This window comes from Berghia stephanieae, chromosome 13 (genome assembly GCF_034508935.2).
Source record: "Berghia stephanieae isolate SIO BIC M18660-M18661 chromosome 13, UCSD_Bste_1.3, whole genome shotgun sequence".
NCBI lineage: Eukaryota > Metazoa > Mollusca > Gastropoda > Nudibranchia > Aeolidiidae > Berghia > Berghia stephanieae.
Window position 1 is genome coordinate 36,681,492 of NC_088372.1, and position 12,500 is coordinate 36,693,991.

At 39.4% G+C, this 12,500-nt stretch overlaps 1 protein-coding gene across 5 annotated transcripts in view; it reads left to right on the forward strand.

Annotated features, from left to right (window-relative positions):
* Window positions 1-12,500, forward strand: part of LOC144959015 (electrogenic sodium bicarbonate cotransporter 1-like) — a 178,961-nt gene that overhangs the window by 113,520 nt on the left and 52,941 nt on the right. For all 5 annotated transcript variants that reach the window (XM_078891348.1, XM_078891347.1, XM_078891345.1 and 2 more), the window contains one exon: window positions 11,085-11,343. In XM_078891348.1, coding sequence (XP_078747474.1) covers window positions 11,217-11,343 — 127 coding nt within the window. In that variant the 5' untranslated portion in view covers window positions 11,085-11,216. The remainder of the gene's footprint in view (window positions 1-11,084; window positions 11,344-12,500) is intronic.

Genomic DNA, 12,500 nt, shown 5'->3' on the forward strand with positions numbered 1-12,500 from the left:
CATTCATCCATCCATCCATCCATCCATTGATTGATTGGTTCATTCATCCATCCATCCATCCATCCATCCATTGATTGATTGGTTCATTCATCCATCCATCCATCCATCCATTGATTGGTTCATTCATCCATCCATCCATCCATTGATTGATTGGTTCATTCATCCATCCATCCATCCATTGATTGATTGGTTCATTCATCCATCCATCCATCCATCCATTGATTGATTGGTTCATTCATCCATCCATCCATCCATCCATTGATTGATTGGTTCATTCATCCATCCATCCATTGATTGATTGGTTCATTCATCAATCCATCCATCCATTGATTGATTGGTTCATTCATCCATCCATCCATCCATTGATTGATTGGTTCATTCATCCATCCATCCATCCATTGATTGATTGGTTCATTCATCCATCCATCCATCCATTGATTGGTTCATTCATTCATCCATCCATCCATCCATTGATTGATTGGTTCATTCATCCATCCATCCATCCATTGATTGATTGGTTCATTCATCCATCCATCCATCCATTGATTGATTGGTTCATTCATCCATCCATCCATCCATTGATTGATTGGTTCATTCATCCATCCATCCATCCATCGATTGATTGGTTCATTCATTCATCCAACCATCCATTGATTGATTGGTACATTCATCCATCCATCCATCCATTGATTGATTGGTTCATTCATCCATCCATCCATTGATTGATTGGTTCATTCATTCATCCATCCATCCACTCATCCATTCATCCATCCATCAATTTATCTACCTACCTATCTATCCACCCATCTGTCCATACCTCTTTCTATCACTCCTCACAAGTTACCGTAATCCATCCATTCTTCCACCAAACAGTCTTCTTTCAGTCCATCTCTTACCATAAGTATGCATTCTCTCTTCATCCACTCTCTCGTCCATCCATCCATTCTCACACTTTCATCCACTATTTATTCATCCATCTTATCCATCTCTCTTTCTCTATCAGTCACTCACCCTCGCCGCATTATCGTTTATAACAATATCACGTCAATTCATGCGTTTGTCAGTCTGTCAGTGACACAAACAGGCTAATCCTCAGTAAGAAGACAAGGCCCGTAACTCGATATCCCCTATAGAAACGTTCGTATTTGTGTCACATGACCCGTTTCCAACGAAGCTTCCGTCTAATTTACACATGTATGAGGTGATATGAATACGCCCCGGCAACACCCAATCAGGGAGCGAGCCGGCACCTTCCTGCCTTTTCATTGGTCGGCGAGAAGCGACTTACGGCACCTTACTGAATGGCCATAGGTCCGCGAGAAAGTTAGTCCAACACCTTCCCTCGTAATGATAGGTTGGCCCGTAGACAAAGAGTTAAATATAAGAAATGATCGCTCTTGCAGATGTTGAAGTTAGGCATTTTTGGGTAATCTTTAACCAGATAACTGCCATACTCTGGGTAGACACAACGTATTGAAAAATTTGGCCAGAAAACTCGTCCTTCAAATATCGATCGATTTAAATGACCCTCATCTTGTCAAAAAGAGTCTCAAACTTGGTACATACTAAGGAAGATCTCGCGAGGTCCCAGGTTTGATAGTTTTTACAAAAAATATTTTCCCGAGATGAGGGTCATTGAAATCGATCGAAATTTTAAGGACACGTTTTCTGGCCAAATTTGTAAATTCATGTCTATCCAGAGCTGGTCATAGCGTTTATGTCCTATATAAACTATTCACCTTTTTCATATATTTGGCCAGAAAACTTTTTATTTCATAAACAGCCCCAGCTTGTCAAAAAGTTTCATGGCTTCGGCTGTTTGAAAACTTCTTGTCAACTTGGGTCTACAAACTAAAAATTTTCTAGCCAAAATAGAAAAATAATGTGTTTTTTTTAATGGATGTTATGAATGAGTGAAAACTTACTGGCCAAAATGTATTTATTCATCTCAGACTAATTCTGTGTTTATTTCTTACTGGTTTTAGGACTAATTGAATGTACGTAATTCTCTCTTTATATTTAAGTTACTTTTAATTTCAATACTATATAGTTTGGAGGTTTAATAAAAAGTACATTTTTATCATAGATTTGGAAAAGACACACACACACACACAAACACACACACACACACACCCCGAGACCCATTGTAAAGCGCTTTTAGCACGATTAATGGATATTGCTCTTTATAAAAACTCATTTTTGTTTGTTTTTGTTTGTAATGAACACATGTTCTCCTTTGCACGTTAAGCTAGAATTCTACTAAGTGAGCTATCTGAGACCCTCGTTTGTATTGTTTGCCATCTTTCGTTCTCTCTTATCTTATCTTATTATATCTTTTCTTATCTTATCCGTCATCCATCCATCTATCCTGGGCTATCGATATAAGGCACTGAACTGATGACCCGAACATTTCGCAATTACTTTTAAACTTCCAATCTAAGGCAAAACCCAAAGTGTATAGATAGAACGATGTTAACCTCACTCAGGTCTTTATTATTGATTTTTTGCCATCCATGTTTATGAGTAATTCTCACTGAACTGTATCAACCAGACTATAAACGTTCATTGTTACACATAGTTTTGTGCGTTTGTCCGTAATACTTCCGGTTGGCAATGTTGTGAGTTTCTTAGCCCAGCGCATACTATCTATCGCCGCCAGACGAGGGGGGAAATCCGCCATGCATGATAACGAGTGGAATTGTGTTTGGTTTCCGTTAGAACGTGACCAGGAATGGCACCATAATAACAATGAAGAAGATGATAATGATAGTAATTAATAGCGATATGTATTGATTATTTACTATGTATGAACTACCAATCACACGAGTTATTATATAAAAGATAGTATGCGCTGGTTAAGAAGCTCACAACATTGCCATCCGGAAGTATAACGGACCAACACACAAACCTATGTATAACCATGACGGTTTATAGTCTGGTTAATAGATAGTTCGAAGATGACATCACTCAGGTCTTTGTTATTGTTTTTTGCCATCCGCGTTTATGAGTAATGCTCACTGAACTGTATTAATCTGACTATAAACGTCAATGGATACACACAGTTTTGTGTGTTGGCCGTTATACTTCCGGATGGCAATGTTATGAACTCCTTGGCCAAGCGCATACTATCTATAGTATGCGCTGGTTAAGAAGCTCACAACATTGCCATCCGGAAGTATAACGGACCAACACACGAATCTGGTTAATACAGTTTAGTGAGAATTACTCACAAGCATGGATGGCAAAAACAAAAACAACCAATAACATTCTATTCATACACTTTGTTGGCTTAGGGGGTTCTGCAAGCTCAGTGGGTAGAGTACTCGCATTACACGCAATGGGACCGAGATCGATCCCGGGTGCAGTCGCACAAGCATGGATGGCAAAAACAAAAACAACCAATAACATTCTATTCATACACTTTGTTGACTTAGGGGGTTCTGCAAGCTCAGTGGGTAGAGTACTCGCAAAAACAAAAACAACCAATAACATTCTATTCATACACTTTGTTGACTTAGGGGTTCTGCAAGCTCAGTGGGTAGAGTACTCGCATTACACGCAATGGGACCTAGATCGATCCCGGTGCAGTCGCACAAGCATGGATGGCAAAAACAAAAACAACCAATAACATTCTATTCATACACTTGTTGACTTAGGGGGTTCTGCAAGCTCAGTGGGTAGAGTACTCGCATTACACGCATGGGACCTAGATCGTCCGGTGCAGTCGCACAAGCAATGATGGCAAAAACAAAAACAACCAATAACATTCTATTCATACACTTTGTTGACTTAGGGGTTCTGCAGCTCAGTGGGTAGAGTACTCGCATTACACGCAATGGGACCTAGATCGATCCCGGGTGCAGTCGCACAAGCATGGATGGCAAAAACAAAAACAACCAATAACATTCTATTCATACACTTGTTGACTTAGGGGTTCTGCAAGCTCATGGGTAGAGTACTCGCATTACACGCAATGGACCTAGATCGATCCCGGGTGCAGTCGCACAAGCATGGATGGCAAAAACAAAAACAACCAATACATTCTATTCATACACTTTGTTGACTTAGGGGGTTCTGCAAGCTCAGTGGGTAGAGTACTCGCATTACACGCAATGGGACCTAGATCGATCCCGGTGCAGTCGCACAAGCATGGATGGCAAAACAAAAACAACCAATAACATTTATTCATACACTTTGTTGACTTAGGGGTTCTGCAAGCTCAGTGGGTAGAGTACTCGCATTACACGCAATGGGACCTAGATCGATCCGGGTGCAGTCGCACAGCATGGATGGCAAAAACAAAAACAACCAATAACATTCTATTCATACACTTTGTTGACTTAGGGGTTCTGCAAGCTCAGTGGTAGAGTACTCGCATTACCGCATGGACTAGATCGTCCGGGTCAGTCGCACAAGCATGGATGGCAAAAACAAAAACAACCAATACATTCTATTCATACACTTTGTTGACTTGGGGTTCTGCAAGCTCGTGGGTGGTATCGCAAAAACAGAAAACAACCAATAACATCTATTCATACACTTGTTGACTTAGGGGGTCTGCAAGCTCAGTGGTGAGTACTCGCATTACACCAATGGGACCTAGATCGATCCCGGGTGCAGTCGCACAAGCATGGATGGCAAAAACAAAAACAACCAATAACATTCTATTCATACACTTTGTTGACTTAGGGGGTTCTGCAAGCTCAGTGGGTAGAGTACTCGCATTACACGCAATGGGACCTAGATCGATCCCGGGTGCAGTCGCACAAGCATGGATGGCAAAAACAAAAACAACCAATAACATTCTATTCATACACTTTGTTGACTTAGGGGGTTCTGCAAGCTCAGTGGGTAGAGTACTCGCATTACACGCAATGGGACCTAGATCGATCCCGGGTGCAGTCGCACAAGCATGGATGGCAAAAACAAAAACAACCAATAACATTCTATTCATACACTTTGTTGACTTAGGGGGTTCTGCAAGCTCAGTGGGTAGAGTACTCGCATTACACGCAATGGGACCTAGATCGATCCCGGGTGCAGTCGCACAAGCATGGATGGCAAAAACAAAAACAACCAATAACATTCTATTCATACACTTTGTTGACTTAGGGGGTTCTGCAAGCTCAGTGGGTAGAGTACTCGCATTACACGCAATGGGACTAGATCGATCCCGGGTGCAGTCGCACAAGCATGGATGGCAAAAACAAAAACAACCAATAACATTCTATTCATACACTTTGTTGACTTAGGGGGTTCTGCAAGCTCAGTGGGTAGAGTACTCGCATTACACCAATGGGACGCAATAGATCGATCCCGGGTGCAGTCGCACAAGCATGGATGGCAAAAACAAAAACAACCAATAACATTCTATTCATACACTTTGTTGACTTAGGGGGTTCTGCAAGCTCAGTGGGTAGAGTACTCGCATTACACGCAATGGGACCTAGATCGATCCCGGGTGCAGTCGCACAAGCATGGATGGCAAAAACAAAAACAACCAATAACATTCTATTCATACACTTTGTTGACTTAGGGGGTTCTGCAAGCTCAGTGGGTAGAGTACTCGCATTACACGCAATGGGACCTAGATCGATCCCGGGTGCAGTCGCACAAGCATGGATGGCAAAAACAAAAACAACCAATAACATTCTATTCATACACTTTGTTGACTTAGGGGGTTCTGCAAGCTCAGTGGGTAGAGTACTCGCATTACACGCAATGGGACCTAGATCGATCCCGGGTGCAGTCGCACAAGCATGGATGGCAAAAACAAAAACAACCAATAACATTCTATTCATACACTTTGTTGACTTAGGGGGTTCTGCAAGCTCAGTGGGTAGAGTACTCGCATTACACGCAATGGGACTAAGATCGATCCCGGGTGCCGTCGCACAAGCATGGATGGCAAAAACAAAAACAACCAATAACATTCTATTCATACACTTTGTTGACTTAGGGGGTTCTGCAAGCTCAGTGGGTAGAGTACACGCATTACACGCAATGGGACCGAGATCGATCCCGGGTGCAGTCGTGATTTTTTTTCTGTCCACCAGCATTGATTGGGTATTTGTTAAGTTAGATCTGGCGGAAAGTACTTTGCGATAGATTAGCGTCCTATCCCGAGGATAGCATGCAATTGCTATTGTCCGCTTCACGCTACAGAAACCGGGATAAACTCTGGCTCCACGGGCCCAATGGCACTGAAGCACTACTTGTTGATTTTCAATGACAAAACCCTTTTTGTTTTCCATTTTGGTCATAAAAATGTTTGAATATTTTGGCCGGAAATTTGTCTATAATATTTTGGATTTTGGCCAGAAAAGTCGTTCCGTACTTTAAAATAATTTAGTTTCCGATTAGAACATGACCACGTCAGTTATCATAACAATGAAGATGCTGGTAATGATGACAGTAATTATAACAAATCTGTATTGATTCTATACAATGTATGAATTGATATGGATAGCAGGTTGTCCATCGCATAGGTTATGGTACTTACATTTGTTGATTTTCAACGACAAAACACTTTTTCATTTTCTATTTTGGCCATAAAGGTTATTCTTTACATCTTGGTCAGAAAATGTTTTCTGAAAATGTTGGCCAGAAATATTGTCTTGAACATTTTGGCAGGAAAAGTCATTTCGTACATTAAAATTTAGTTTACGTTTAGAACGAGACCACGAAAGTTATCATAATAATAATGATGATGATTGTTGTAAATATTAACATAATATTGTATTTTTCTCTCTGGTCTCTGGGTGGGGTTCCCGAACTCCCATAGTGGGCAGGGAGGTATTTGCTGTGTCTTCTATCTCCTATACTTGTTTTCCAATTGCTTTCTGTCTTTGTCTTAGAATGAGATTGCTTAGTTTTGTCCTGACCCTGGCTGGAGACCTTGGCTGGGAGGAAAACAGTCAAAGTAAGATATAGTTTTGGGAGATGATATTTTCCCCTTGTAAATCATATCTCTGTTAGTGTTATGTACTGTTTAAAAAATATCCTGGGTAACATATGATTTGTAATCATCTTAGTGTATTCCTCTTGGTGGGACTTGTGCTGGTGCCTGGGTGAGACTTTTAGGTGATCTCAAACTAAGTACACTGATATTGTGCTCTTGGAATCTACACCTGTTATTTATTCGAACCATTCCCCTTGTCTTACTTTTTCCTCATTGTAAATCTATAATGGTTTTACTATCCAATCTTCTTCCTTTTTGCTGGCTCGGATATGACCCAAATGTGTCGCAAGGTTCATAAAACCCTGAAAAACAAACACCATCTTCCTGCTCTGTCAGGATCTGCTTCATACCCACTTTTTCAAATCTGAACAACGAAAATGCGACTTAGCAAGTTTTGAACGTTCTATCTCGTCAATTATTTATGTGACTACGCTAATTACATTTGGTTACATGAGGACTACAATAGGTGGGTTATTAATGGCTCTTTATTGTGACTGTGATGGCAGCAACAGGTGACTATGACAACCAATGACTGTGATCTCAATCCGGTTGCCAACTCCAATTTTTATTATTTGTTTTTTTAATTTCATAAGTTTCACTCTATTGATCCGTTATGGCCATAGCTAGCTATCTTTTATGCCTTTATTGACTAACTGAAATCATGGGGGGGGGGGGGGGGGGGGGTCGAGATCTGAACAAAAGGGATTTCCCTATTTACCTGAACTCATAGCCTTGGCTTAAAAAAAACAACAACAATAACAACAAACAACAACAACAATTATTATTATTATTATTACATTTCACTGTTCACTTTCTTTTGGTGATTATCGTTGCCGTGGATTGTAACGTCCTTTCTTAACCCTCTCCGTTACAATATTGATGCTCTGCGTTCATGTAAAATACTCGCAACATCCGCCAGCCGTAAATGACGTACTAGCACACAAAACTGTTGGTAGCCTTGAACGATTATAGTCTGATTGATAGAATTTAGTGAGAACTAATCATCAAAATGGCTGGCTACAATCAATAACAAAGAGCTGAGTTCCTTCCTTCTAGAATTTCAGTTTCCATCATCCAGTTCATCCCGACATAAGACCACTTTGAGACGACGGGTCGCATGATGATATTACTATTATCGTCTTCAAATAAACCGGCGTCAGAATATTCCAGTCACCAGACGTTTCGTGGTAGTGGTAGTTGTAGGCCCTATATTTATCCAGTCGAAAAGTCTTTTGATGTTTTACATATTGAAATTGTGTAAGGGTTTGGAAATGTGTAATGAAAAAAATAAATATGTTAAACGGGAATGAAATTGTAAATATGGTGACCTTGTTGGGGCTGAACTGATTCCAGGTGAATATTCTCTCTCTCTCTCTCCTCTCTCTCTCTCTCTCTCTTCTCTCTCTCTCTCTCTCTCTCTCTCTCTCTCTCTCCCTCCTCTCCCTCTCTCTCCCTTTCTTTTCTCTCTCTCTCTCTCTCTCTCTCTCCCTTTCTCTTTCTCTCTCTCTCTCTCTCTCTCTCTCTCTCTCTCTCCTTTCTCTTTCTCTTTCTCTCTCTCTCTCTCTCTCTCTCTCTCTCTCTCGCATTGATTAAATAACTTCATAACTCCAACCCTTTATCGGCTGCTATGCTCGCCTAACAGGCAGACGTGGTTGTTTCTTTGTGCCATAGACGGTTTTATTTCTACTGGATTCAAAGTGTATTTTTTGAAATGTTTTATTTACATCATAGGAAATAGTTACATAATAACTCCAACACTTCATTGGGTGCTATGATCGCCTAACAGGCAGACGTTTATTTGTGACCCATCGCCTCAAAACGGTATTATGTCGGGATGAACCAGATACTAAAAAGTCAATGTAAAGCTAAACTGGTCCAAATGTTGAATTGTTTGGTATTCGGCACACGAAATTATGATATTCATTCTCCTCAGTAAAACAGACAAACTCAACGCAAGTCTGATATTTCTACAAATTAGATTTTCAGCATCGTTATCATCCCGACTTAATACCGTTTTGAGGCGAGGGGTCACATTTGTGCTCATAGAAGGTTTTATTTCTTTTGTTTCTTCTCTTAATTTTCCAACCACCTCTGGTGTATTGTGTATGGAGACGTCTTGATGTATTACATTTCAGGATGTATTTGTGTGCTATAGTCATGAATTAGTCTGTCTCTAAACTGTTCTGTGGTGATTGGATTCACAACGATATGCCGTAGGTTATTCCACAAGCGTATAGATAGTTCGAAGATGACGTCACTCAGGTCTTTGTTATTGTTTTTTGCCATCCGCGTTTATGAGTAATGCTCACTGAACTGTATTAACCCGACTATAAACGTTCATGGATACACACAGTTTTATGTGTTGGTCCGTTCTACTTCCGGATGGCAATGTTATGAGCTTCTAAGCCAAGCGCATACTATCTATAGAAGCGGCGAAGAACGATTGGATTCAAATCGTATTTTTTCCCGCAAAGTTTTACATCCCATGATACGTGATATTTTTCTATATCAGTCAATATTTTTATGGTAAAATATTGAATTTTTAAATATGCGTTTTGGGTAGATATATTATTTAACCCTTACCGTTTAATGATACTATTTTTCAACATTGAATGACCAACAAAAACAGCGCCATGTTTTTACACTTTTATATCTTTTCTTATCGGGTTCATTCGAATAATATGTCAAATGGACATGAACTGAACTCCCTGTTCCAAAGGTGTAGCGCCCAATTGAATACGAATCATAAATCAAGTTTTCCTGTGTTTTCCGGTTTGTCCACCCAAGAGTGATTGGGTAGTTGGGTCTTTTATATCTGGCGGAAAGTGCTTTGTGATAAACTAGCGTCTATTCCAAAGGGTAACAAGCAATTGCTATTGTGTGTTTCACGCTATAGAAACTGGGATAAACTCCGGCTCCATGGGCCTTATGACTCTGAAGGAATACTTTTTTGTTTTTTCTTTTGTTTTGTTTTGTTTTGTTTTCCTGATAGAATTTTTAGTAGCTTTATTGTAACCAAAGACATGGAACGTGCCACCTGCCGTATTTTTAATGTTGCAATAATATTTTGGTAACAAAATCATTCTCATTTGTAATAGATATGTCGTCATAACATGGCTATTATTTCCACACACAAACACACACACACACAAACACACACACACACACACACACACACACACACACACACACCCTTCATGGGATCTGGCTAACTAGTTCAACATTTGTACGAACATTTCCATAACATTTGGTTTTCATGTCCTGGAGTAATATCATAGAGATGGAATTGAAACGAAATTTACGCCACTCAGCTATTTGTTATTGTTTTTAGACAGCCATTATAGTGATTAGTTCTCACTAAATTATATCAATCAGACTCTATAAACGTTAAAGACTATACAAAGTTTTGTGTGTTGGTACGTTATATCCGACTGTCGGAATTTGTGATTATTTTGCCTAAACGCATAACACCAATAGGCGTTCTTAGTTTTGCTGTCACGTGATTATAGCTCCATTTGATGTGGAGGTGAAAAATGAAACCCCAGTGCTTACAGTTGTCGCCAGGATAGCTTAATAGCTTTTACGACGTAATAATGCTTATCGCGTTGCTGTTACTGCTCTCTTGGTTAAAATTGTAAGAAAATGATCTGAAAAAAGTTTGTATAAAATAGTGTTAGACAAAGCAAGAAAGAGATATACAAGAGGAAAGAAAAACATCCAAAAAAAAAACAAAAAACAACCCAAAAACATCCTGCCTAGATACACTCATTCACCCGGAAAGTTCTAGTTTCGAGCTCCGCTTCAAGCCATTTCGTTATTTTCCTCCAGCACGATTATTTATCAACCCCTAATATTTTTTCAATGTATCGCAAGTTTCTTAAAACCCTTAATTACAAGACAAAACATACCAGAAGACAATGGAGAATAAAAATTTCGCGGCGATGTGGGCTCGAACCCACGACCTTGCTGAGACGACAACTCTGTCTGGCCGTTCGACGCCATCTGGTACCGGAACCCAGGACCGTATGATCCGAAAGCGAGTGTCATACCACAAGACCACATAGCGCACATCTTGTTAATTGTCTTATTCATAAATATTTTCTCTTCTTTTCTTTTCAACCAGATTTTAAAGGGATTGGATTTAACACAGAGAATTAACGAGACGTAGCCATAGGATTCGCCACTAGCTGAAATAATTTCGTTGTCATCAGTAGCTACCTAATAGCTGAGGAAGGTTGTGCTCCGAAACGGCATCATGGAGGACCCGCCCGTTGAGGAATCGAATGGAGTGCACAATGGCGGTCTGCCCGAGGTGACGACGGCGGTCCAGAGGGACTTGGGGGCTCGTCGCGAAATCAATGAGAACAACATTGTTAGTGATGGTAAGTGGCTGATAGTGTTTTTGGTGGTGGTGGTGGTGGTGGTGATGATGATGATGATGATGATGATTGTGATGATGATGACGATGATGATGATGATGATGATGATGATGATGACGATGATGATGATGATGATGATGGTGATGGTGATGGTGATGATGATGATGATGATGATGATGATGATGATGGTGATGATGATGACGCTGATGATGATGATGATGATGATGATGATGATGACGATGATGATAATGGTGATGATGATGATGATGATGATGATGATGATGATGATGGTGATGGTGATGATGATGATGATGATAATAGTAGTAGTAATAATAATAATAATAATAATGATAATAATAATAATAATAATAATAATAATAATAATAATAATAATAATAATAATAATAATAATAATAATAATAATAATAATAATAATGATGATGATGATGATGATGATGATATTGGTGATGATGATGATGATGATATTGGTGATGATGATGATGATGATAATGATGATGATGATGATGATAGTATAATCATGATGATGATGATACTGTACACTTATATAGCGCCAACATCTCATGCAATATGAGCGCTAGGCGCTTAATGATGATGATGATGATGATGATGATGATGATGATGATGATGATGATGATGATGATGATGATGATGATGATGAGCTACCAACTCCTGTTTTTCCCTGGGATATAATCCCATTATCTAGGGTCTTAAAACAACGCTTAGATGTTTTATTTTTGATTTGTTGTTGATTTGTTATTGTTAAATCCAGTATTTTCCCCTGATTGCTTTACTTGATATTTGATACATGTTTTATATAGTGAGAAATGTGACTATTGCGATATTATGTACACAATAAAATTGAATCCTTGGAACAGACTCTCTTTTCCAATCAAATGAGTGCCTGGCAGATCACAACATCTTTACAGGCGTCATGTCTCTTCCTGCATGTTTAGTGTTGCTACTGGCTTGGGAACCCATGAAAAGCGCTTTGAGCACATTTAGTTGATACCACCCTTCTATGTAAAAACGCAAGTTTTTCTTTTTTTTAAAAATACATAATAATATAGTCATTTACAAAAGAAACCAGTCAGTTTGTATTTGTTGTTATTTCACAATAGGGAATGAGATTAGCGGAAGAG